This window comes from Terrapene carolina, unplaced genomic scaffold (assembly GCF_002925995.2).
Source record: "Terrapene carolina triunguis isolate 2854851 unplaced genomic scaffold, T_m_triunguis-2.0 Scaffold789, whole genome shotgun sequence".
Lineage (NCBI taxonomy): Eukaryota > Metazoa > Chordata > Testudines > Emydidae > Terrapene > Terrapene triunguis.
In genome coordinates, this window is record NW_020665140.1 from 9,198,551 (window position 1) to 9,226,545 (window position 27,995).

Here is a 27,995-nt window from a genome sequence, read left to right on the forward strand (position 1 = left end):
AAAATATGGCTGTGGAAATCAAGACTCAGAAATCAGACATTTTGTCATTGTTCAGCTTTCCAAGATGCTTAAGTCTTTGCTAGAGCCACTAACATGCTTATTGGCCTTCCAGCAGCATTTTAATTGGTCTCCAAAGTAGTGAGGAAGCTTTTTTTGGATGGAAGGGAGAACGGATTACCACCATTTGTCTGTTTAATGCAGAAGTTTTGAGCTGTATTAAATGCAGAGTGGTTCAGCTAAACAGGTTAGATTAGATGGTTTAAAGGTTCACTCTAAGCAGAGAGCACCTCCTGCTGCTGGAGGTTGAGGAGAGTAGTTTTTTTTTGTCTACCCATAATTATTATGAATAGGTCTGGGTCAGTCAGTACAGTTAAAATAAGAGTTCCTTCCTCGAATTTTTGAAAAATGGGGGCGTTTCCTTGCTTTTGACCCCCTAACTGCTTCTGATATTCACAGAGGTAGACATTGTTCTGGACTGCACAACTAACTGGTGCAGTTTAGAACAAGTCCTCTCTGTCATGGACAGGCAAGAATAGATTAATGGATTTCAAGGCCAGAAGGGACTACTGTTATGATCTAGTCTGACCTGCCTGCATAACACAGGTCACACAACCTCACCCAATAACTTCTGCATCAAGCGCATAACTTCTGTTTCAGTTACAGCATATCTTTTAGAGAGACCTTTAGTTTTGACTTAGAAGTGCACGTGATGGAGAATTCATCATGTCCCTAAGAAAGTGCATAGCTGCAAAATTTCAGTGGGTGGGGATGGGAGAGGAGAAGGTTACACCAGGACCTTCCCTCGCCACTCAAGTTTGCAGCCTGAGCACAGAAAACAAACCACCAAGTCTGTTTCACTTCTCTATTTTGTTCTTACTCTGTCATACAGAAGCTTATGGGCTGAATCTGGAGTGACTCCCATTTGATGCTCAGCCACAAATTGGGGGAGAAAAAGGTTCAAAAAGAAACATCAGCCTTGCAAAATGGTCATGAAAGATGGCTAACCTAGGCCCAAACCCTCCCCCCTTACCCACGACACTGCTGATATACTTGATAGTTGACTCACCCAGGGTAGAAGATAGTTATGTAAACTGCAACTGTAGGGATGTTTTGGTTGTGGGCTTCCATGGTCACAGCTGGTGTGTGTTTTGTGCAAGCCAGAAGGTCACTTGGTACTTTCTGCCTGAGGAGAACTGTTTTAAAAATAATAAAATAGAATGTTGTGCTGGTGGTTAGAGGATCTTATCCATCTCAGTCTGAAGTATCAGTGATGACACAAACTCCAATGCTTTAACCAGAACCATGTAGTGACCGTGCTGCTTTTACTTAATTATTTGCATTATAGTAGCATGTACATATTTCCTACCAAATCCTGGGACCCATTGTGCTAAGTATTAAAAAATATGCCTGACCCCAATTCTTACAGTCTAGACAGACAATGAGTGGTAAGGGAAACCAAAGCACAGAGAAATGAAATAACCTGCCCAAGTTCACATGGCAGGGTAGTGGCAGCACTGGGAATAGAAGTTGGGTCTCCCAGTCCTGGTTCAGTGCTCTTTCCACTACATTTGTTTCCCCAATGGTGGGCTGTGGGAAGAGTCTAGGTGTGGGTCACCTCACTTCCACTGGGCTTGGGCATCAGGCAGAGGGAGCAGTGTATCCATAAAAACATTAGTTTTGATGAAGATAATACAAAATCAATATTGCCATTGCAGTTACTGGATTTAAAACATAGAAAATACTAGTTAGATAGACACAGTACATATGTAATAGTGGTCCCCATAAAAGATTAAATGCAGCTGGTAGGTCACATCAGTAAAAAGTTCGGGAACCCCTGAAGTTGATCACGCTGTCCTTCTGCCTATTGATCAGACGAATAACTGTGAATAATCATTCCCTGCTCTTCATTAAGGGCCCAGTCCTATGAGGTGTGGAAGGATCTTCAGATCTTATGATTACATATTCCAGCCACTTATCTGTCATTCAAATGTATAGACCCCCAAATGCTCAAATTGTGAAGTTGGAGCATTCATATGCAACAGTTAGAAAACCAATGTTTTGTTATGCACATGTTCAATACCCTGTAGATGAAGGGACGATGGCCAGCTGGCATCTGGGGCAGTGTTCAGGTAATTTAGGGGTCTCTTTTGAAAAGTGCAACCTTGACTGTTTCTGGCTTTCTAATTCATGTTTGGGGGGAAAAAAACCAAAAAACTAATAAATCCGAGCTATAGTTCTGTGCCTGCAATCTGAGTTTCACCTTACCAAAGCTTTCTGTGCAGGAATACACTATAGTACATGGTCAGCCACTAAACTGTCAAATAGGGCAGTATGTTGTAATACAGTTCAGTGTGACTCAGTTAATACTGTGTGGGAAATGTCACTGGAATTTCCTGACTTTCATGGGTTGAAAATCTTTACTCTTTTAATTTCCTTAATATACAGGCGTTTTTCTGGCTTTGCATGATACTTTTTCAGTTTACAAGAAACAGAACTAGCTGTGGTCAGAATGGTCCACCTTGTTTCCCTGGATAAGTCTGCACTTCCTCTTGGCGCTATTTAATTTCCTAGAATGTTTTATCTTTTACTGCACACTAGTTTTAAGAAATAGAGTTGATTGTAACAGCCATGTGACCAATAGCGTGAAATGCTTAGACTATGCAATACCATGATTACCCCTCCAAGAAATTAAATACCTCTCATACAGTCATGGGTTACTCTGGGGAGATGAGAAGAGGAGAACTGAGAATGGGACTAGGCTGAAGGCACGCCGGAGGTCTAATCCTGGTTGACACTGATGCCTGTAACCTTGGGCAAATCACATATTCTCTGCGTTCCTTTTTTCACCTAGAAAAAGGGGCTAGTACCACCAGATCTGTCTCTCAGTTTTGAACATTAAGAAGTTTGCAAAGCGAGTTGAAAATGACAAGTACAGTAAATTGTTATAATAAGCCCTATCACTGGAGTCTGGCAGCCTTTTCACTTATCTTCAGCATTAAGGTACAATGGAGCCTCGGACTTACATAGCCAAAGTCCACAACATTTGGATTCAATGTGTAATCTGACAATCACTCAGCTCAGCTGGAAGGTAAATAGTGTGACTAGATGAGGTAGGGAAATATAGAGAACCATGCTGGCAAGAGTACAAAGAATCTAAGAGTTTTGTGAGCACTTCCACAGCAACACAAAGGGTAGATCTGGAAACAAACACTGACACGCCATAACTCAACTCAAATAGTAGCCTCTTCTGTACCTGTACTAATGACTTTAATTTTGTGTTTGCTGTAATAATTGTCATGTACTCCACTGCATCCTTAAGCAGTTGATTCATTCATAAGGTTGGGTAACGTTTACCACATTCCATTCAACTGCCTGGAATGTGAATTACTCTGGCAGATATTCAGCACGGGGTGTCTCCCTCCTGCCCTGCCCGGGGTATCCATACAAAATTAATGGGCTCCCTGAAGTTGGAGCCATAGTATTAACTTAACTATCAGGGAAGACAGGAGAGCCATTAAGGATCTTCTTGTGCTGGGAGAGCAATGGATTTGGCACAGGCTGTCACAACACGTGGGTTAGTTGGCTCTGCTGGGTCTCGCTCTCTTGCTGAACTGCAGCGGGGAGGTGGATGGCTAGGACCAGGTGAAGGCTTGTGCCAGCCCCAGGCCTGCAGAGTTCCTGCCTTTGCTGCAAGACGTGTTGAATTCCTGCAGGCCGGGGGCAGGTGCGAGCTGCGGCTTATTTCAAAAGGTCTCTGGCCCAGGCACTTCCTTTGGAGATGACAAATGGGAAGAGGCCTGGCTTCCCCAGGGCAGCGCGTCTTGAGGGGCAGGCGGGCTGCGCACAATGGTACCGGACGGGCAGGTTCCGAACAGCTGTGGAGAAACAGGAGCCCGGCTCAGTCCCGTGTGCAATGCACAAGCGCGCGGCTGCCGGGGGCACGGGGCCCAGCGCGGCCAGAGAGCGCCACGTGGGGACTACCTGCCCAGCCCAGCCCAGCCTTCTCCGGGCAGGGGCAGGGCTCGGCTCGGCTCGGCTCCGCCCGGCCGCCCCGTGGGCGGGGAGCTGGGAGCTGCGCCGGGCGGCGGAGGCAGTGGCTGGAGGAGCCGGCGGGGCGAGGATGCTGCGGCGGCGGCTGCTCGGGGCGCTGCTGCTGCTGGCCGGGGCGGCGGCGGCGGGCTCGGCGGGGCCGGTGCTGAGTGCCGAGCTGCGCGGCCAGCCGGCGCGGGAGGTGAGCCCGGCTTTCCTCTCCCTCACCATCGATGCCAACCTGGCCGCGGACCCCAGGTTCATCCCCATCCTGGGGTAAGTGACCGGCCCGCCCTGCGCCCCCCACCCCCCGGCTCACCCCGCGGCTGCCTCCCAGAGAGGAGCAGCGGTTTCCTCCCCCTCTGTTAAAAGACGGGGCCAGCTGGGGTGTGTGTGAGACCCTCCCCTTAAGTGCTGCAGTCGCCAGCCCGGCGAAGTCAGAGGATAGCTAGAGTCTTCCCCCCCCCCCCCCGCCCCAAAACAGCCTCCCAAGTCCTGCCAGTCCCGTGTCCCCCCCACACAGACACACACTCCAGGGAGTCCCAGCCAGGTGTCCAGGGGACCCTGCCCAGCTCCCTGCCTTCCCCTGTGGTAGCCCCAGTCTGCCCAATGGCCAGTGCTTTGCTTTCTCTCCCAGGGCTAGGAACAGCAGGGTGTCAGCAGTCCCCAGCTACCACCCACCTCCCTCGAAACAAGTACCTTTATTCCTAATGTAATAAGATTCCAGAGGAAACATGTAAAAAACAACAGAGGTTCCTACCTACCTGCTAAAAGCTTAACAGAGGTCACCTGTGGGGCCCCACTAGCCTAAAGTCTTTCCAACCCTTCCGCAAGGCTTTGGGTGCCCCGGGACAGGAAATCCTCTCCACTTGCTGAATGAAGAAGAAGGACGAAGGCCCTACGGCAGTTCAGGCTCCGCTCTTTATACTAAGCTCTTTATACCAAGACCCTTATGGGGTCTTCTGGGCCAGGACATCTATCCTGCAATTTTATAGCCTCCCAGCCTGAGCCCCAGGAGCCCGAGTCAGCTGACACGGGCCAGTCATGGGTGTGTTGTTGCAGTGTAGACATACCCATTGGCAGGAACACAGGGTGGAGGGAGTTCACAGGACCGCTGCCCATGCTGTACTTGTTTTGAGGATAAACAAGGTGCTTTGTTCTGCAGGGCTGTAACTGCAACAGCTTTCATCAGCACAAAATCCACAGGATTTTTTTTAACTGAATTAAAGAGAGCATGAGAACTCAGCAGAGAAAAAGGTAGGGCTGAGGTGCACTGACAGGAGCACAGGTGTAATCCCAGGAGAGGAGCTACCAAGGGTCAGATGGGGGCCAAACACCACAACACGGAGGAAGCAGAGTCTTCCAATGATTGAGGGGCTCCCGAACTCGCAGCCTTCTAGCTCCTCCACTGAGCAGGGTCACGAAGTGAGCTGATCTCCCAATCCTGGTGCAGCTTTGGACTCTCCTCCCACTTATGTCTTTTGCTTAAAGTGGAGTGAAACAAGTGGAGGAGGCTCTGTCATTGCCCGAGGCTGAATCTGCACCTGCTGGAAAATGCAGTCCTCCCTCAGCCACGCAGCCCTTCTAAGGAAATACAGCGAATAAACCAACCCATGTTTAGTCTTCACCAGAGTTTTTCCTCTCTCCTGTTTCCTTTCTGTTTTGATTCTCCATGTCTCCCCTGCCCCCTCCCCCACTTCTCCTGTGTCCACAAATCTTTTCTTTTTTACCACCTGTTTTCTATCCCTTTATCTCTTTCCTCATCTTTTGACTTCCTCTTTCCTGCAGCTGCTTTCATCCTGCTTGTCTCACTTCTGTTCTCTACATCCTCTAACTCTTAGTCCCCATTTCTGTCTCCCCTCACCCTGCCTCACTCATCTTTCTTTTTCTTTTCTTTTTTCCTGGCCCCTCCATTGCATTTTCATTTGCCAGGTCTCAGTTTTACCTTCATCTCACAGGGGTGTTGAGGATTAATGTGTTAATGTTTGACTTGTTAAACACTTTCTTCTCTCTCGGCTTGGGCCTTGCCATTTTTGGGGATCCCTCCTGTTGCTTGGCTATTGGAGATGGTCTCCCATCATGTGGGAGTCTTCCTTCTAGCTATCCGCAAAGAAAATCTGCCCTTCTCTTCCACTGCCTGAGCTCTGGGAATAAGAGCCTGGAGCAGGGATGGGCAAACTTTTTGGCCCGAGGGCCACATCTGGGTATGGAAATTGTATGGCAGGCCATGAACGCTCATGAAATTGGGGTTGGGGTGCAGGAGCGGGTGAGGGCTCTGGGGTGGGGCTGGAGATGAGGAGTTTGGGCATAGGAGGGTGCTCTGGGCTAGGACTGAGGGGTTTGGAAGGTGGGAGGGGGATTAGGGCTGGGACAGGGGATTGGGGTGTGGGAAGGGGTGCAGACTCTGGCTGGGGGTGTGGGCTCTGGGGTGGGGCTGAGGGGCTTGGGGTGCCGGAGGGTGCTCTGGGTTGGGATCAAGGGCTTGGGGTTCGGAGGGCGGGAGCAGGATCAGGGCTGGGGCAGGGGGTTGGGGCACGGGGGAGGCTCAGGGGTGCAGGCTCCGGGCGGAACTTACATCAAGCAGCTCCCGGAAGCAGCGGCATGTCCCCACTCCAGCTCCTACACGGAGCCATGGCCAGGCAGCTCTGCGCGCTGCCCCGTCTGCAGGCACCGCCCCTCAGCTCCCATTGGTCGCAGTTTCCAGCCAATGGGAGCTGCGGGGGGGGAGTGCAGAGCGGAGACTCCTGGCTGCCCCTCGGGGCTGTCCCTAGACATTGTGGTGCCCTACGCAGCCCCCCTGTGGGGGAGGAGGCTGACCCCAGGCCTCCACGGAGGGTGGCGTCCCCAGGCCTTGGGGGGGCCTACACTCAAGGTCTGTGGGGGGCAAGAGCAGGCTTGGGGGGCAGTGGGGAAACTCCACTTCCTGATGCACTTCCTGCCGCCCGGTGATTGCAGGGTGGGCCCGACCCCGCACTCACCGGGTGGCGGGAAGTGGAGTGACCCAGACCCAGCCCACTCTGCTCTGCTCCCCTGGCTCCCAGCCTTGGGGGGCCAGGGGGAACCGCCCCCAGCACTCACTGGCGGCGTGGCTAGGAGCTGGTGGAGCGGGCTGGGGCCGGGTCGCTCCACCTCCCGCCGCCCGGTGATTGCAGGGCGCGCCCAACCCCTGCTGCAGTTCCCCGGGACATAGCTCAGGGGAAGGGGTGGAGTGGGGGTGGGGCAGGGACAGAGCAGGGGTGGAGTGGAGGTGGGGTGTGGCTTTGGGGAAGAGGTGGGGTGGGGGTGGAGCAGGGGCGGAGGCTATGGGGAAGGGGTGGAGTGGGCGGGAGTGGGGGCAGCTTTCCTGGCCGGCTCAGCTGGCCGGGGGACTGGGCTGGCGGCTGGAGCAGCAGGCAGCTGCATGGGGCACCAGGAAATTTAGGGCAATTTGGTGCCCCAAATTTCCTGGTGCCCTGCACAGCTGCGTAGTTTGCATATGGGTAAGGATGGCCCTGCTGCCCAGGGCCGGCTCTAGGCACCAGCTTACCAAGCAGGTGCTTGGGGCAGCCACTTCCAAGAGGGGCGGCACGTCCAGCTGTTCGGCGGCAATTCGGCGGAGGGTCCCTCACTCCTGCTCGGCGCGAAGGACCTCCCGCCGAATTGCCGCCACAGATCGCGATCGCGGCTTTTTGTTTTGTTTTGTTTGGCTGCTTGGGGCGGCCAAAACCCTGGAGCTGGCCCTGCTGCTGCCCTACACATAGAAGCCAGAGTGGGGACCATGCCACTGCTTCTGGGAGCTGCATGGAGCAGCCCCTGACCCTGCTCCACCAGCTGGAGCGGGGCAAGCCCCAGACCCTGCTCCCCAGTGGGAGCTCGAGGGCTGGCTTAAAATGGCTGGCGGGTCGGATCCGGCCTGCGGGCTGTAGTTTGCCCACCCCTGGCCTGGAGCCACTTGCTCATGCAGTCACCCTTTTTCTATTGACAATGCACCCAGCAGCAAGTGGGGGGGGGGGGGAAGGGAAGGTATCTTCAACCTGCCTAGTGCACTTCTAACCTCTCTGACATTCAACAGCAAAGTGAAAGTGGAATGAAAAACATCTAATCAGAGTTCATGATTCAGGCTCTGCCACAAAGAGGAAGTAATTGGTGGCTGATAATCTCCTGCACAGTTGTTCCATAACAGAGATAACATCGGTGAAGTACAACTTTGTTGTCTTTGCCTCAAGGTCAGACTGAAGAGGGGCAGTCTTGTCTCTTCCTTTGCAGTGGCTGGGCTCACAGAGCATGTTCCCTGCACATTACTCCAGCTGAGAATTTGCGCAATCTCTGTGTGTAGACCAGTTTAATTTAAATAGGTTTTTTAATCTGTTAAATTAAATTGATGCTAGCCCCTATGTGGACTCTGTTTTTGGTTTAAGAGTGATTGGATTCAGTGTTGCTTAGGTCAATTAGGAATCAAAATTTAAAACCAATTTTAAGTTAAATCAGTGCAACTTTCTTACGTAGGTAAGGCCCTGGTGTACTCCAAACTGCTGGTTACAATGTTTCCTCATTTCAGAAAGAGAGAAGCAGGGGCAGAACAAATTAAATATGGGTACATCTATCCCCCCAGGATTCAAACTTGACATTAAAGCTCTGTCATCACTTCCAATGGTTGGAATTTTTGGAGAGGGAAGGTGGGGAAAACCACAACAAAACATAGAAAAAACCCTTCATTTGCAAAGGATACTCCCAGTCGTATCATTGACCATTTTCATCAGAAGTGAGGACTTTCCCTGGAGAGCAGCTGCCTGACCTACAAAATCACTTAGTCAGAAATCTGCCAATCCTATGATCTAGTGGCAGCCCTGCTATATGATGCAGGGGATTGAAGTATGGATCTGGGAGTGCTGGAGGTAACACACTCAGCCCCTGGGTGTAATAGGAGGCAAAGAGTGACATGGTTAAGGGGAGGTATAAAGAGAGGAAAGGGAGGGGAATTCCTGCAATCCCCACACCCTCTGAGGCCACATTCAGCAAAATTTGCATCTGGATTTGAATGTTTATGATGTTCAGACCCATCTCTGCAACTAATTATGGTCAGCTTGACTGTGATGAAGATGTTTGTTCCATTTCTCAATACTCCCTTCCCCAGCTCTCCCAAACTGCGCACCTTAGCAAGAGGTTTGTCTCCAGGCTTCCTGAGATTTGGTGGCACCAGAACTGACTTCCTGATCTTCAATCCAGAGAAGGATTCAACTTTAGAAGAGAGAGACTTTTGGGAACCACAGGTGAATCAAGGTAAAACAGATGGCAACATGTTAACCATGAACATGTCTTTGATTTAAGTTAATTAAAATGTGCTTTAAAGCATGCTGCAGATACAGTAAATACAGGGCAAAGCATTCCAGTCCATGCTTACATGTCAGTAGACTCGTCTGAGGTTGACAGGCATGTCCCATGTCCTGCAGGACTAGCTCCTAGCTGCTGGGAGAGGAAAGCACAGGTGAGTGGAGCCTGCCCTAGAGGTACCACTAAGTGAAACCTCCAACTTAGTGGCCCAGGGCTGTTTAGAAGATTCTTCTCTGCATGGGTCTTTAGAACATCTTCCCTCCTATCCCTTCCATTCTGCTCTGTCTCTTCTCTTACCACTGCCCCAGTACTTCACAGTCTGCCAGTCTCCCTTTCCCCATCAGCTGGCTCTTTGTGTTTCTTTACATTATGAGCTCTGGCAGGGCCTGTTTGTGTGATCAGAGCCTAGCGCATTCTGACTGGTACCAGAGTACCAAAAACAAATGATGACAATTGAGATGCAGGGTGGAAAACCGGTCACTTTACAGGCAGACTCCCCACCTAACAATTGGGAAATCTACCTTTCTACTGGGTTGCTGTTCCATCAGAACAGCATTCCTAGCCTCTGCTTTCACCAATAGGAGCTGGGAAATTGCAGCTACATCCTAAAAATAAAGCACTAACTGACAAAAATAATTAGGTGGAAGGGAGGAGATTATTCTGCTTTACCTCCGTGCGGGGGATTTGCAAAAGCACTCCGTTTTGGCTTATTTCCACTCTCATTGAAGACAATGGTTTTCTTCTTTCTTAGGGCAACTTGAAAAGCAACTTTAAAGATCAGTGTCCAGGTTTGTTATCCACTCTGTCAGCTTCCAGTGACATGGAATGAACCAAGGCTGTCCCTCTGGAGAAGAATCTTAGGGGGCAGTGACTCACTATATGTTCCATGGTTTACTCCCACTAACTTTAAGGGGAGCAGAGTAAGGACAACACTGAATGCTCTAGAAAATCCCACCCTTATATTTAAATACGTGGATAGTTTTTTTTTAAAAAATCCCACACTTTGCTTCTAGACAGATGGCTTGCGTATGCCAAGTTTTAGCATCTGATGAATTTCACTGAGAATTTATACCCTTCTAAAGTTGGGTTCACTGATGGAAAAACCTTGACAAAGCAATCTGTCCAGTGCTACTAGTGGGTGGTGTTAAATTGAAATATTTCCTGTACTTTGTCCTGCTCTCTTGCAGTGCTTATGAACGTACATCCTCCTCAGTTTACTGTCCAACAGTGTTGGTGTGTGGTTTATGGGTTCAGTCTTTTTTTTTTTTTTTAAATATTGCCTGAAGAACAAACTTAACATTTCCAGAACTTCTGCCAAGACCTTTTTCTCACCACTCTTGTAATGAGATCAGCAGTTCTCACTGCATCAACCAGGAAATGGGTTTTTCCTGTTTTTGTACAATGAGAGCTGCTGACCTTGCCATCTTCCTGCACTGTGGTTCTTTACTCAAATGGTACGTTGTCTGTCTAGTTGCTTTGCATACAAGATTTAAAGACATTAGCATGATAACTCAGAGAACTGCCTCCAGTAATAACCAAACAATGTACCAAATTATAGCCACCCATAATCCAATCTCACCATATTACAACACAGTCAGTCGGTCCCCACTCTAAATGTTTTAAAGAAAAGATGTGCTTTGCACATATTTAAGTACATTCCTGTAATGGGAATACTTTCGTTAGAACTGGCAAAAATCTTAAAACCAGTAGAAACACGGTGAGTGCCGTCACTGTAAATGCTAAATATTTTTAGATGTTGAAAAGACACCTGGCTGTATTGGATTTTAGAAGGTGGAAATATCAACCCAATCATTCTCCTTTCTAACGTTTAATGTATTGAACTCAGCGGGAGGATTCAGCCTACAGAAATGCATGAATGAGCAACTCTGTACAATCGTAACTATGTTTCTTTATGTGGAATACAATCCTCCATTTATTGTAACCTAAGCACAATACTATGAAAAGTTTATTATTATGACATGTTGTGGGGGTTTTTGGCCTACAGGTATTTGTGGAGTAAGATCTATTCCTACTGCTGTGGAGGAGCTACTGCTATCTCAGTGGCCCATCCAGGAGAAGATACTCCTTAAGGAACAATACTGGAAAAAATACAAAAACACCACCATTACAAGTAAGATGTTTGTGACAATACCTGTTAATTAGAAGGTCACTCTTGTGCTGTGACTTGCAACTGGGAGGTTGCAAACCTATTTGAGTTCTAGGGCAAAATTTTCAAAAGCACATAAGTCCCATTTTCAAAAGAGACTTTGACCATTGGGCTCCTAAATGCCTTTGAACGTTTAAATAGACAAGGTGGGTGAGGTAATACCTTTTATTGGACCAATTTCCGTTGGTGAGAGAGACAAGCTTTCGAGCCACACAGAACTCTCCTTCAGGTCTGGAGCTCTATGTAAGCTTGAAAGTTTCTCTCTTTCACCAACAGAGGTGGTCCAATAAAAGGTATTACCTCACCCACCTTGTCTCTCTAGTATCCAGGGCCCAATGTGGCTACAACAAATTTGAAAGTTTGCCACTGAGGTGTGACTGAAAATGTTGCCACTAGTATCTGTTTTCTGATTTAATATTTTGTCAGTTGCAATGGGAGTTGAGAGGATGCTCAGAATCTTACAGGATAAGGCCTTGAGATTGTAAAATCAGTGGGGCTGTATATGCTACATACATCTTCAGCACTAATAAAACAAATCATCACAATGAGTAGTCTGTATATTTGTTCTAAGTCAATTGGCACTTCAGAACTTTGAAGAAAATAATTCATTTCCCCCCCTTCTTTCTTCTTACAGAAAGTACAGTGGACATTCTGTATAGCTTTGCAAAGTGTTCAAAGCTGGATCTGATCTTTGGCCTTAATGCCTTACTTCGAAAACCTGGCTTGCAGTGGGATAGTTCAAATGCTCAGTTGCTCTTGGATTATTGTGCTTCCCAACATTACAACATGTCTTGGGAACTTGGGAATGGTAAGTGCAGAGTGTGAGAGGTGGTGTGTGTGTTAGTGTGTATTAGTGTTAGGGTAGTCATAGTAGATATTGTTCTGCTGAGAGGTACTGGTGACTACATCGATCACAAATCTCTGATTGGATGTGAGCTCACCCAGCATTTAACACAAGGAAGAGTTAATCAGAAGCCCCCTTCACCTGAGACACAAAGAGGTTGTGAACCTGCCTGGGAGTTTGGACTGAGGCCATGTCTACATTACTACACTACATTAAGTCAACCTAGCTTACGTTGGCAGACAGCCACTGCAGTAATTAGATCGTCTGTGCTTTGCTCCTTGTGTCAGAGGTGCACGTCCTCACCAGGAGCACTTGTATCGATTGTACTGTCAGTGTGGGGCATTGCGCAATGACTCCTGAAAGCCAGTAACAGTCGACATAAGCAATGCAGTGTCTACACTGACACTGCGTCGACCTAACTACATTGACCTTGACTGTATGTTACTCTTGGAGGTAGAGTGAAGTTGGCGTAGCGGGGCAGTTACGTCGGCAGGAGCAAAATTTAAGTGTAGACGCTTCCATAGTTAGGTCGACATAAGATGTCTTGGGTCGACCTAACTCTGTAGTGTAGACCAGACCCGAGTGCTTTTGGGTAGGGGTGTGTGTTTGAGGGAAGGGGGAATTCACAGAAACTGAGGACAGAACAGAGAGGGAGGCAGAGGCAAAAAGCAAGAAAACCAAGCTGTAGCCGGTGAGCACAGTGTGACCCTAGCGAAAGCTAGAGAGAAGGCTTTTGAGTCTGTTGGGTAAAGAGGCCGGGGGCTGTAAGCGAAGACACTGCTCCTTTTGTTCTTGGTTCCTCCTGCATTCGGAGAAGCAGGACTTTATATGTTCCTTGTAAATAAACAAGATTGCATCAAAGAAAATACACCAATTTCTGCTCACAACTGGAACATCCCCAGGACCCTGAACCTTGAGTAGCTGCTTGGATCGAAAAAGGGGCCACGGTATTTTGTACATTCCACTGCTGCAAAATGGCAGAAAACTCTTGGCTGCAGAAACCCTGTCAAACAATGGCAGATTTTTGTGCCTGCATCTCACACTGTTTTCTGAACTGATCCATAAAGCTGGAATGTTAATAGTTGTCAGATTGTTCCACAACTAGAGATGGGATGAATCACAATTTTGGGATATCCAGGTAACACTTTGTGGTAGTTGGAGCCATATAGATCCATAATGGTACTGGCCATTGTTGGAGACAGGATACTGGGCTAGATAGACCATTGGTCTGACCCAGGATAGCAGCTCTTATGTTCTTATCCTGAACATCAATAACTGCAATCCATTAGGGAGCCACAGTGGGAGAAAGCAAATTACAGGGAGTAGTGCTGGGGTCAGGAAAAGCAGGGTGTCAGCGACAGTGACCGGGGGCACTGGCTAAGTGGGAGGGGATTTCTGGTAATGCAGTAGAGAGAAAAAGCATTTGTATACCAGGTTTGGGAATGGGTTGACTAGCAGTAGGCTATACTAGGAAGGAATGGGAGAAGAGACTCTGGATTCAGGTGACAAGAGGGAGACAAGTAGTGATATACACTGCAAAAGAAGTCTCTAATAACAGAAGTTGTGGGGAAGGTCTCTGGGGCTGAGAAGAGAGGCGTAGCAGGCCAGGAAATGGGAGAGAGCAAGGTAAGACTGGAAATATTTACTACCACATGGCAATGGCCATTAATTTCTACAATGAAAAATTTTCAGGAACGGCTCTGTTTGATAAAAATCCAAATAAGGGCGTGGTTTATGGGGGAAAGGGTGAGATCTTAATCATGACTAAGAGAAGCAGTGGAAGACCTACTGCTTGAATTGTTTTAAATCAATTCACTGTTTGTAAAGTGTTTTGGCATCCTCAGATGAAAGGTGCTACAGAGATGCAGAATATCATCATCATTACTTATTCAAACTAATTTGGATAGAGGTTTGGAAAACATACTATATGGAACAATCCTTTCCTGGGAGGCCACGCCCTCCCGTAGATGTAATAGTCTCTCCCGTCTCTTATTTCATAGCTTATTTACTGCCCAACTGTGTAGTTAACTTTCTGTAAGTTGGTTGGTTATTACTGCTGTGCACATTTTGAATGAGTCATATGTTTGTTCTGGAACGTTACTGAGGAACAGTCTGTGTGTATATGTTTGTTTCTTTCAGAGCCAAACAGTTTCAGGAAGAAGTCTGGCATCTATATTGATGGTTCCCAACTTGGGCAAGACTTTATTCATCTGTATCACCTTCTGAGAAACTACAGCAGTTACAAGAATTCAAAACTTTATGGCCCTGATGTTGGTCAACCACGGAAAAACACTCAGAAGTTGTTGAAGAGGTAACCAAGCAGAAACCTGCCATCACAGGCTTGATAAGAGAAGGCAGTACGCTGAGTGTAGAATGCACATGTGTATGGGAGAGAGGACTGAGAATTTAAGGGGTCTGAGGATTGAGAATTTAAGGGGTCTGAGGATTCCATAGTTGGAACATGCCTAAGGTGTTAGGATACTGAAACATTAGATTTGATTGAGAACTAATTCTGTTTTAGTTTTATGGAAAACTAGAGCCAACAACTGTCTGCCTGTCGGAGTCTGATTAAAATCATAACTGCATTGCCAGCGAGTAAGGGCTAAATCCCAGCTGGTGTAAATTGGTTCAGTTCTACTGATGTAAACGGAGCTACTCTGATTTATGGCAGAAGCTCTGGCCCCTAAGGGTGACAGAAACTCACTAATCCACACACTTTTCAGTCAGCACCAGAAAATTGAGTCCCCACCTTTCAGCAATGTTTAATAACAAATGCTGTGTCAGTCTCTTACCGCTTTATTATTCATTATTTTTGCAAAATATTTTTCAGTACATCTAATGTACTGTAAAATATTACCAGAAATAAGTGGCATAAATTGAGTATAATACATACAACAAATTTTAGAAACAAACTCAGGGGAAGGAGGAAGGTAGGGCAGGGTATTATGAATATTTTTTTAAATGTAGGTTAGGGTGTCTAAAACACATGACGCATCACTGAGATTGCAGCATTTGATATAATGGAAAGCTTGTGCTTTAGGTTTTTATACATCTGTCTGATACCAGTCAAAAAGCCCCAAATCCACTTCTGCTGTAGTTGCTAAATCTTGTTTAAATAAAAGTTTTAACTAGTGTCTTGCATGTGAGAATCTCAAAGTACTGCACAAACATTAAATAACCTTCAACAGTCCACTGGTGTAGGTAAATGCTACTAACCCCATTTTATAGATGAGGTAAACTGAGGCTCGGAAAGGTTGAGTGACTTGCTCAAGATCACTCAGCTAGTCATTCTCAGAGGCAGGATTAGTTTTGTGCTCATAGCCTCACAAAATAATGGAGTTCTTTTTGTTTGTTGACAGCTTCCTGAAATCAGGAGGGAAAGTAATTGATTCTGTTACCTGGCATCAGTAAGTATTACGTATCTATTTAATTGCTATAGTATTAATAGATACAGATTTTTGTGAAACATTCTTGATTTTAAATACCGTGATGGCGAAAGTAGAAAAACATCAGTTGAAACAGCTGTTCATACACACAACCACTCATTGTGGAACTCTGTCCCTGTAGAGTGGTGGGTAGGCCACAGAGAGAGGTGGATGAATTTGCATACAAAGTGGGGTCTTAACTCATGCAGTAGAGCCACAAGCTCCTAGAAACAAAAGACCCAGGTTCAGTCCCCACTCCCGGTGACTTACCTGGCAGCATGAAGTTACACCAACCCTGAGTTAACAATATCCTACTCTTAATAAAAAGAACAACAAAAGAAATCATGTAGGGCCCTACCTTGCAACCCAACCGAACGTGGGGGGTTATCATGGTAGTAAGCAGGTTTTTCAGGATCAGACCTTAAAGACTGACTAATCTAAAGGTTCTCATATTTCAAAATGATTCAGCAATACTGCTTATTGCAACAATGTTATTCTGCAAGTCTCTTGGCTTTGCATGTGAAAAGGGAGGGTGGCACGTAGTTGGAGGTGAATTATTAGTGCTAAAATATCAGTGAAGGATTTAATTGGCAGCATTTGTAAACACAGATTGTGACTTTTTTTTCTTATTTTTTATAAGGTTTGTTTGTTAGGTGTTGATGAGGATTCTGTATGGTACTAGACTTTTGACAATTCCTGCATGGAAGTTTTGTCTCTCTTTCCAAAATGCCAGTCTATTTCTTCTCCTTCCCACCATGCTGATGTATCCCAGGACTCCTCCAATGCCATGCATGGAGTTTCCCCCATGATTTTACCTCTCCTTTCCCTGTTCTGAATAAACAGTATACGTGAAGAGAAGAGATTTTTAAAATGTTAGGATTATCTAACAGGCTTCTTAGCGCACCAGTTTTACCATCCTTTTCAGGTCCCCATATCACTGACGATCAGTGGCTATGCAGCTCCAATAAAGGTGGAAAGATGTAGTGGCATTCCTGAGCATTTTATAATGTAAGGATAGCCAAGAGTCTATTCCTGTGGCTGTGTACAGGGCTCTGTGTGATTACTACGCCTATGTAAGCAATGATCACAAGAGAGTGCTCCATCTTAACACGATGGAAGTAAGAAGTCCTAGCAGGTACATTTTTCAAAGCAATGCAGGGAGTTAAGCAGTTTTTCTGACCAGGAAAGGGTGTTGTTCCAACAGACAAGGTCCGGTGGACTTTTGCATATGTAGCATTTGGACAGGCACAGCCGCTGACATATGCAGACTGAGCAGCAGCCCAGGTTATCTCAAAGCTCCACAAATGCTACAGAACTTGTAACCGAATAGACTTTCCTACTGGGAGGTGAGTGGGGCTTGGTTGGCATAAAGGAGAAGGAGAGAGGCTTACTCACTCTTGATTAGTAATTTGCACTTTGTAGCTAATAGTTCACTCTAAACAGCACAAGGAACTGTCCCAGATGAAACAGCCATGTCAGAAATGAGAGTAATGCCACAGGGTAACTAATTATGCAAATCACTTAACAATTGAGAGAGGAGCGTTAGAGGTGGATGCTGTTCCTTGCAAAAACACCATTTGCAATTCAAGGAAGGTTATCTGTTGCCCAAGTGGAAGCATGTTCCAGCTGCCCCTTGGCTGCCACACAGGCTTTGGCTAGTAGAGACAATAAGTCTGAAAGAGAGAGGAAGGGGGAGAGCCATATCCCTGAGGATAAGACCCATGTCAATACTGTTGTGGCCTATGGGTTGGAGTCCCCTGGGGTGCTGAAGGATGCTCCTGTCCAGCTGTTGCTGAGGCTCTGGAGAGGCTTGGGGGTTGAGTTCTCTCAGAGACTATCACACACAAGAGCTGGGAGGTCTGTCATTAGAGACCGTGAGCCCTAGCGACCAAGTCAAATTGGCCTGCCCTCCCTTGCCACAAAAGGAGCACGTATTAGCTTATCGCTTCACTGTCCTCGTGGTCATCAGCCATTTTAAACATCCCAGTAGGTAAGAGATCTGTGCTGGAACTGAGCCATATTCTCTGTTGCACCAGTTTGCCTCACTGAAGTCAGTGGCGCTGTGTGAGGGCGACTGAGAATTCAGCCCACTCAGAGAGAAACTAGTCTAGAGAAAATTCCAGAAACCATCACCAAGAGCGCAAACTAATGCCGCCAGTGTAGTGTGTAAATAGGGATGGTAACAGGAGCCTTAGGCAACATGGGTTGGTGCTTTACGTTCTGCATTTTTCTTCGTTCCCTGTGCCTGTTCAAGTTTAGTGCAAACAAAACCCCTTCAGGTTAAAGACTCACTTTTTCCACTCTGAGAATTACCCATGCAATTATCAGTAATACAGCTTCAGCTGCACGCTTAAATTCCCATTCATGTTTGACAATGTGCCTCTGATAGTCTTAACTCTCCTTGGGACCCAACCCAGTGTGTAAATCAAAAAAACATTATCTGAATTGCCAGTTCCCATGTATGTGTTTTAGTGATGTTGTTTTTAAGTGTTGATATATGGGCAAAGCTTTATAAAATAGGACCCTAATTTAGGAAAGCACTTAAGAACATGTATAACTTTAAGCATGTTCTTAGGTCTCCTTGTCACAGATGGGACGTAAATAAATGCTTAAGTGCTTTCCTGAATAGAGGTGCTTTCCTGACTTTGAATCTATATTGTTCAAGATCCCAGGTCATTATCACATAATATTATACAGCTGTAATGTAATTTTAAAAATACACTTTTTGATTAAGGTTTGTAAAATAAAGAAACTAATTAATACAACTCTACATAAATGAACCCACTAAGTTAATTAGATAGACAAATAATATTTCACTATATGCAGCAAGTCTACCTTAATAATAGAGCCAGCAACTAATGTAGAAAAGTGATTTTGATACAGAACTCATCTACAGTTGGGAGTGTTGCTGGAATATTTTAGGACATTCAGGTTCTGTGTGAATGGGGAGACGTCATTTGTAAGAGAGGCAGTGTTAGTTTTGTGATCTCAGGTTAAAAATCAATTTCTTTACTGTCCAAATCTGGAGTTTGAGTTTCTGTTTTCCTGTAGCAGTGATGTCCTCAAAACACTCGTAGCACTCTGCACGCTTCCAGCTGGTTTTGATGTCAGCTTTTTTAGGTCAAACACAGTTATGCTGAATTCAGGATTGGCAGCTAAGTGAAGTAGGGGACAGATTTATGCATTTTTTTACATATACTTCCAAAGGTGAACCACAAAGCAAGAAGAAAAGCATGTCCATGTAAATGTATAAAGAAGATCTCAAAGTTCTTTCTATTCCACTCCCTCCACTTGCACACAGATATACTTTCTTTTCCGATTCTCCATTACAATTAGGCTTTGACTATCGTTTGTGGGTGGATGGCCGTAGCAATTTTGGGGAGGATTGAAATGGTAACACCATAACAGGTTGAAACCTGAGATGTTGATTTTCCCAACCCCTAAGACAAGTCTGACTTAACATCCCTCGCCCCCTTCAGCTGATGACAGGGAAAGCTGTAGCCTTTGGGGATGTTACCGCCAAAGTCCTCCAGCTAAAAGCGGGAAGTTGGAACATGACAGACCTAATGTAAATAACAACCTCAGTATTTTTTCTGTTTATCTTTGTACATCAGTGGTTTTCAACCTGTGGCCCGTGGATCCCTGGGGGTCTACAGACTATGTCTAAGATTTCCAAAGGGGTCCATGGCTCCATTCAAAAATGTTTAGGGGTCTGCAAATGAAAAAAGGTTGAAAACCACTGTTATACATCGTAAAGGAGCAATAAAGGCCCCATACATGTGTATTTATCAGTAAACATTTAATCTTGATTTGAAAAAGTTGGGCTGTTCACAGTTTTATGATTTATACTGATTTAGTCGATGGTGGCCAGCAACTCGCATATGTGCCCAGGCAAGAGTAGGCAAAGCGGTTTTTTACTGGCTGAGCTTATCCCTGCTTGAAATCATGTGTAAGAATAGCAGGGGCAAAATATTGATGTTAAAACTGTAAGAACAGACAGCAGTGAGATGAATAACTATATCAGGAAACAAAGTTCTTTAAATCATGTTTTGTAACCTTGGCTCTGTCATTTATTTTTGCTTGGTTGGGATGTCTCTTAACTTTTCAGTTACTACGTAAATGGACGAAGCGCTACCAGAGAGGATTTCTTGAGCCCTGAAGTGCTGGAAACCTTTATTACAGCAGTAAAAGCAGTTCTTCAGGTACAATGTTATGTTAAATTGTCTGTGCACTCAGCTACCATAATGCTGGGCGTATAAGAACCAGAATAGAAATTGTTGGCTAGCAATACATCTAAAGAATCTCAATATTTAGATGCCGTACTCATTGTAAATAATATAACAAATATCATCAATGCTAACAACATTTGATCTCAAGATATTTCAATATGAGGCCTTGGTATCTACTAAGCATAAGGTTTAACATATTATAAACCATGAAAATGAATTTATAGTTATTTGTTCATGCCATCATAGCCCCAGAGATTAAATTTATGGCCAGATTCTGCCCCTTTACTCACACTAAGTAGTACCTTATTCCCAGAGTACTCCTGCTGATTTCAACAGGACTACTTACATAGTAAGATACTGTGTGTGAGTAAGGGTTGCAGAGTCTGGTCCTGATTAATTTAGATTTGGGAATCTATTATTTAATATATGTGAGTTTAAAAAAATTTTTTTTTTCTTTCCCCTACTCCTGTTCATCAGAACTCTTGTGGAGCCTTGCCTCATTAAATATGGTCATATTAGGAGGCTCTGAAGGTCGTATGATCTCTCTAGAGATCTGTTCTAAAGCACATAATTTGTGACTATTTAGGCAGATCTATATATGTACTTACTTTCCTCTCTTTATCCTAATGACACAACATTCTCTAGATTGTTGATGGAACTGTACCTGGTAAAAAGGTGTGGCTAGGAGAAACAAGTTCAGCCTATGGAGGTGGAGCTCCCAGACTGTCTAATACATATGTTGCCGGTTTTATGTAAGTAGAACAGCATGTCTTTAAAGTTACTCTTTTTTTCTGTAGGGCTCTGGGTTTTTCAGGAACTCCTCCAGTTAAACGACCACCATTAAATGCCCAGCATGTCAGCAACATTCCCCTGTCTGAATAGGACTGGCTTTCTTTGGAGCCCCATAACACTTCTGCATGCAGACCTGAGGTGGTCACTCTCATGCCAGTTAGTCGCCAGGAACAGAGAACATTGATCCCAAAACATTCCCTGTGTGAGGGATCTAGCCAAAGACACGGTATTTTATGTTAAGTGCTGGCCAGGAAAATGTTTGCTTGACTTTTAACACTGTATAGAAAGGGTGGCCAAAATAAGTGTGGCCTATAGACCGCAGTGCAACCATTGTAGCATTCTATAGGGTCACTGCTTCGTGTGTATGTTTGGAGGTGTGGCCCAGCGAAACTACAGGTCTTAGCATACTAACAGCAATCATACTGGGAAAAAAGTTCTGGTACTGTCTCTAGCTTCATCCATAGCTGGCGCACCCTCCACTTGTGATGCCAAAATGAGATGTGACTGACTGAGCAGATCTTCACCATATGTTTGTCTGTATTTCTTTCTTTTGGCCGACAGTGAAATAACTCACCACACGGATGTTTAAATTGTTGCCACTGGATTTCAACATTACCGCTTCATTGAAATGAAAGGACAGTGTTTATGCTTTTCTCAGAAGTTAATTTCAGTCAGTCTGCAGACTCAGGCAGACATAACTGCATTGGTTCACGTCTGGTTCATGTTTTAGCAACCAAAAAATCTAGAGAATTATTTTTACAAATGAAAGTCAAAAAACTAGAGCACAAAATGACCTCTTCATGTGAGGCTCCATCTGAACCTTACTGCTTCTGTTCAGGACAAAATCACATGCTGAGCCTTTTCATCTCCATAGGCTGCTTCTCTACTCAAGACGAAGATGGTGACAAGAGAGTTTAAGGAAACAGCACAGTAGACTCAGACAGCTAGTCAGATGGAATGTGAAATGGATTTTCAGAGATGCTCCTGCCATTTCTGTATTTTGATTTAGATTCATGGGTTTTTTGTGCTTAGGATTATCATTTGATTTTAATTCTTGTTTCGTGTACAAGGCAGCTGAGATGGCATGTAACATAGTTTAGATGAGCAGTTTTTTCCCTGTTTGTTTTGGCGACATTTGCATTACTGTTTTTTTTTCTTTTTTTGTCTCCTGTTCTCTGGCAGGTGGTTGGACAAATTAGGACTGTCAGCCAGAATGGGTATTGATGTGGTGATGCGACAAGTGTTCTATGGAGCAGGAACCTATCACCTGGTGGATGCAAATTTTGAACCTTTGCCTGTGCGTATACAATAGCATTGCCTTAATAATCATACATATTGTATCTATTTGTATTCTGGTTAAACCTGATGTGGAGAGAGATGCCAGCTATTTTTATCTCCCTAAAGAGACTCACATATACGTGCCTGTGACATACCAGGGTACAATCTAGACTAATGAGCAGGTGTGTCACCCCTGCCCTGCAGCTTTGGGTGCCTTACGATGCCTTGCTGAAGTAGCTCCCACCTGGGCCGCTCACAATCAGCCTTCCAGCGTGCAAGCCACACCCTGAGTGTCCGTATGTAACTGCAGCCTGCCAGCCACACTTGGGTTACACTCTGGCTCTCACTAGCCTTGGTTATACTGTAGGGTGACCCCAACACATCCCCAGCCTCAGATTTCCCCCCAGAAATGTATGTTCTGCACTGCCCAGCCCTCTCCTCGACAATACAAATTATATTAAGTTGGTTGTTCCTTTAGGAGAATAATATGCACGCAACTTGTCACCCCAAATGGAGTTACTCAGCCACTTCAATTTAAACACACTGGATTAGATAAACCAATAAAACAAGTTTATTAACTACAAAGAGAGAAATTTTAAGTGAGTACAAGTAATAAGGCATAAAAGTCAGAAATGGTTACAAGAAAAATAAAGATAAGACTAACACCTAATTTAACAAACTATATCAGATTCAAGCAATGTTTCTCACCACATGCTTACCGCAGTCTGACTGACCAAACTGTGGGACGGGAACCCTCTCCCAGAGACCAACGATTACTTCTTTTGTCCATTCAGGTACAGTGAATGCGATAAGCAGGGAAAGAGAGAGGGGTGCCTTGGGGTGTTTGTCCTTCCTTTTTATAGTTTCAGTCCCTCTCTTGAAAAACATTTCCAGCTGAGCATGGGAGACGAAAAGTCAATGTGGAAGGATGTTCTCTGCTGGCTTTTTCTCACCTGTTTGAGCTTCCTTTGTTTCCCTTCCTGCCTGATGACTCGGTTTACTATTTAAATGCAAATTAAGCAGAGCATACATTCCTTTGTTTAGGACAGACCTGTTTGCCAAGCTGTGCTTGAGCAGCAGAGACGGACCTGAGCCACAATGTTCTGATCTAGATACAAACTTTCCCAAGTGTTCTGAGGAGTCCATGCTTTGGTTTGGGGGTTTCTCTGAGTGGTAAATGATTTTCAAATGTTAATGATTTGAGATGTTTCAACTTAGTTATTTATGTTATGAGCTAATAGCATAAGAATGTTATTTTTAAGAACAAAGCTGTTAGTCAAAAAAGCAACAGAAACCAATACACTTTTTCATTTCCTTATAACATAGGGAGCCAGATTTATTTGGATTAACTATAAAGGTTCTACTCTTTCTGTGAGTGTAGAACTCTCATTAGTGTTAATGGCAATTATGCATGGATATGGGGAGGAGTAACAGTTCCCATCCTTCTTTCCTACCTTCCCCACACTTGATCTGCTTCCAAGTTGTGGCTGCTACAAATTCGTGAAAAGAGGGCTTATAATGGAAACTGGTGTATGTAACTATGATGCTGTTTTATGTATCCTGCTCATTGTAAGATGTCCCCCAGGGGCAGGGCTGTGGGGGGATTTAAGAGTTAGTATTTGTTCTTTCTTGTTTTCCTTAATCTAGAGTAGATAGTGGGAAATGTATATGACTATAAATAAAGCCAGTTTTCTGGGTTTGCTGGTGAATCACTCATCTGAAAATTTAGATCTTTTTCTATACAGCAGCCTTCATTCTGCAGGGCAAATATCTTTCATGATCCAGAGGAAATTTAAAAATAACAGGCTTATTTTGGAACCAGTCAGCCTTCACATGGTCCTCATACATATGGTTATGGGGAAAGAAACGAGTCTGCTAAAATGGAACTTGTCTTTTCCCCATGTGTTTTCCAAGCCATATCTACCAAGCTTATCTAAAGTCCGTGTTTTCCCTGGTGTTAGAACTACAGAGCTAATCTAGCAGAAAGCGAGTTGCAGTGTATGCTGTCTCCTCTTAAAAAAAACAAACCAAGTTAGACAAAGGAACAGTGCAGCAATATAAAGACATGGGGCCCTGATCCTGATCTCACAGCATTTTTGCATTCGGATAATTAGTGACTTCAGTGGCATTACTCCTGACTCTCTCGGTTGTACGAGTTCGGAATTGATCTCCTGATATTTATACAACCGCTTTATTGGAAAAGAGTGAGCTGTTCAAAGCAGGCACTGTTAGAGCTGATCGAGGGTCCGTCCCCGTGAAGTACTGAGGGCAGCTCAACTCCTGTTGATTTCAGTTGAAGGTTAGGCCGCTCAGCACTCTGCAGAAGGTGCTTACCATTGTGCAGGATCAAGACCTGCATCTCCCACTTGAAGGACTCCTATATCCACCGATGAAGAGAGGAGAGCAAAATAGCTCTAACTGTACCTTCTACACTCAGCAAATTGATAACAGGATTTTTCTTTGTCACATTATTTGTTGTGAATTTGAACAAATTTGATATGAAGGACATTGCAAAAGAGAAACTAAAAGGAAAAGCACCAAGATAGCAGAAAAGGGACTCTCTTAATTAAACAAAAAAGTGCCTCACCATATACTGCGTTAGCTCTAAGCTGCACTAGCAGATGCAGTTACTGGGTTTTTAGTCATTATATGTCATCTGCATTTGAGATTATTCACACTCCCAACAACTTGATGGTGGCAGCAGAGTGAATGTACAATCAGAACATACCTGTGTATGTGACTTGCCAAGTTCTGCAATTTAATGGAGGGTGGGAGGTGCAGCCACCGGAGACTGTGAGCCCAGCGTGGCTCAATATCCATCACTGGATGGTGGATCTAGTGGTTTCAGGAGTCTGCACTTAGGTATTAAAAATGAGAGGCTGCAGCCTGCCCTGGTACATGTATATTGGATGTAGCCCTCAAGCTCCTGGCTAGTTATCATTGGGACCTTGTTAGGATAACATTTTGGACACCCCTGACACAGAGCATGGTGATATTGTAGTATAGTGTCTGAGTGTAATTTCCCTCTTATCTAAAATACCTTGTTTGCCATATGGAAAAATGTTTTGTTTTTTATATGCAACACAGGATTATTGGCTTTCTCTGCTGTACAAAAAACTGGTCGGCACCAAGGTACTGAAAGTTGGCCTGAAGGGAGCAGATCCGAAGAAGCTTCGAGTGTACCTTCATTGCACGAATAACCACAAGTAAGCATTTAAACACAACATCCAGGAACAACTGAATACAGTGAAAACAGAGGCCTTAATGCACAATGAGCCCATTGTAACCAATGGAAACATTCTGACAGGCTAAACGGGGCTTTGGAGCAGGCCCTGCAATTGATCTGCAATTCCACAGTGTAACACGTAGAATGGGGAGAGGAGTTCTAGAAAAACATTCAGGGGTCTCTTATGACACTTTCAACAACTAGGTCCATAGGAATTGCTATAGTGAATTATGTGAGAAGGTATAGATGGTGTTGTGGTTAAAGCCCTGGGCTGGGACTCAGGAAATCTGAGTTTTATTCTTTGCTCTGCTTCAGACATCCTGAGTGACTTTGGGAAGTCACCAAATTTCACTGTGCCTCAGTTCCCCATCTGTAAAATAGGGATATTTCTTTTTTCTCCCCACTACCCCTTTGGTCTAACTCTCTGGGGCGGGGACTGCTTCTCACTGTGTGTGAAAGGGCCCCATTGTGCTAGGCACTTATCTCAGCTGGTACTTTTGGGTGCTACTGTACTACAAAAAATACCACCACCATTGGGTCCATCCAGTCCAATATCCTGCCTCTTGTGAGGGGATCTGGAAGGAGTCTTCTTACCCTCCATAGAACTAATTCTAAGGAAATGAGAACAGTATACTTGCAGGTGCAACCTTTTACCTCATCTCCTTGCCATCCATGTTGCTCTCTTAGTGGCTAAGGCATTGAGGCTGGTGGTATAGACATAGCTGCAGGTCCAGCAGCCTATCCCGTGTCTCCCTGTATTCTGGGATGTTGTTCATCGCTCTTGGTGCGCTGGGGGCACAGACACACAAATGGAGTTTTGCCATTCATCCTCTCCCAGGGCAGAGGAACCACAATTGTTCTGGTGAAGAGGGAACGTGATCTGCCCAATTGTGAATACAGCTCCTTTCAAATACTATAATTTATTTTTAATATGTGATTGTTAATGTGCCTTTCTCTTCCCTTTCAGCCCAATGTACAAAGAAGGGGATGTTACTCTGTTTCTTTTAAACCTCTATAATGTTACCAAACACGTGCAGTTGCCCCATAACTTATATAATAAGCATATAGATGAATACCTTTTATTACCTCATGGGGAACAGCACATACTTTCCAGGTGAGAATCCATTTTCTTTTATTGTAAATTGTACCCTCACTATCATGTAGATGAGCTATAAAAACAGGTCTCTATTTTCAATTTTTTAGGATAAAAACGAATTACTTTGATGTTTTAGTGTTTTGTAAGTGCTTACTTATAACATTTGGGCTCCTAAAACCAGGCACTGTTCATAAATGTTATTGATATGGTAGCTCTGCAGACATGTAATGACTATTATTGATGTTCTATTTCTGCATTTAATATGGAACATGGGAGTGATGGAACGTCACAAAAACGTATTGATCAAAAGGCTGCCTGTATCCAGGTTCAGTATTTTGGGCTTGATTCTAATCTCAGACCGGTTTTGAACACAGGTGTAACTGCAGTGATTTCAATGGAGTTACTCTTAATTTATGCTGGTTTTATTAAGATTAGAATCAGGCCCTCTGTGTTTAAACACCTACTATTAATATCGCTAACACATAAAATGGTAAGGATCTGCATCCTTCGATTCTAAGGTCAGAAAGGACCACTGTGATCATCTGGTCTGAGTGCACCTCTTTGGGTGTCAGTGGTGTATTAACAGTTTCAAGAGAAACAGAAGCTTATCTGTGCTTTTCAGAGTACATTCTCCACCCAACTTGTGATTGTGAACAATTTAACAACAACAAAAACTTCTACTTTTCAGTATTCCTTAAAGTTACCCCACATAAATGTGTGTGTATCTATCATGTACATAAATACATGGAGCTTGCAGGCAGCTTAATAGATCTAGTAGACATGCTGCCAGTATCCTGTACACTTGTAAGTCTGTAAGGATGGGGGTGGAAAGTGGTTTAACTACCTTAAAGCAACCTAAATCTGCCTTAATGTCAGTGCTTTCCTTCTTTCTTCCAGTCACACCAAGTGAGCTTTGTGTTAGGTGGTGCACACAACACATAACTAACCCAACAACCTCTCTCCATGCAGGTCTGTTCAGTTGAATGGTCATGTCTTAAGGATGGTGGATAACAAAACACTGCCAGCACTTACTAAGAAACCCCTCCCTCCCGGGAGTACTCTTGGCCTTCCAGCTTTCTCATATGGATTTTATGTAGTAAAAAATGCAAAAGCTATTGCTTGCATTTAAACATTGAACACATCCTCACAGGACGGTTGCAGGCGCATTGTAGCTAAAACTCAGGTTTGATACTAGGGGGTCACGTTTTTGCAATAAGCATTAACTCTGGCAAACTTGCTGCAAATCTGCTGGAGTGGCAGCAACAGCAAAAGCTGGGGGAGGAGAGGGCATAAATGCATATTGTGTACTGTGTACATGAACCATATTGATGTAAACCTGCAAGAACATTTTCCCCAGGTTTTGGGGAGTTGCTTCCTTCCTCTCTTGGGCCCCCAGTGGTCCACTTAGCAGCAAGTCCTTCTCTATTCCGCACACTCCTGTCACAGGAGCTGATTACACTGTGTCTGCAGATCTGCCAGCCAAAGACTTAGATATTCCCTCATGGTCTAGGTTATATAAATTTAAGCACAATTGTTATAGCAGCCTTTTTTTTCTGAGAGCAGATGACGTTCATGAGGGCTTTTTAAAAAATATATTAC

General features: G+C 44.8%; 1 protein-coding gene across 1 annotated transcript; it reads left to right on the forward strand.

Moving 5' to 3' along the window:
- Positions 1-4,120: 4,120 nt before the first annotated feature.
- HPSE (heparanase) lies at positions 4,121-27,981 on the forward strand. Its single transcript, XM_024213844.3, has 12 exons — positions 4,121-4,305; positions 9,143-9,288; positions 11,345-11,470; positions 12,141-12,314; positions 14,490-14,661; positions 15,710-15,757; positions 19,884-19,977; positions 20,650-20,756; positions 21,979-22,093; positions 25,162-25,280; positions 26,268-26,414; positions 27,366-27,981. The coding sequence occupies exons 1-12, from the start codon at positions 4,121-4,123 to the stop codon at positions 27,523-27,525; spliced, it is 1,593 nt and encodes a 530-aa protein (XP_024069612.2). The 3' UTR covers positions 27,526-27,981.
- The last annotated feature ends 14 nt before the right edge of the window (positions 27,982-27,995 follow it).

Excerpts from the sequence above, each read along its gene's own strand:
- HPSE (XM_024213844.3), top strand. The coding sequence starts at position 4,121 with ATGCTGCGGCGGCGGCTGCTCGGGGCGCTGCTGCTGCTGGCCGGGGCG. Across the intron at positions 4,306-9,142 it reads AGGTTCATCCCCATCCTGGG|CTCTCCCAAACTGCGCACCT; the intron begins GTAAGTGACCGG and ends TCCCTTCCCCAG. Across the intron at positions 15,758-19,883 it reads GATTCTGTTACCTGGCATCA|TTACTACGTAAATGGACGAA; the intron begins GTAAGTATTACG and ends TTAACTTTTCAG.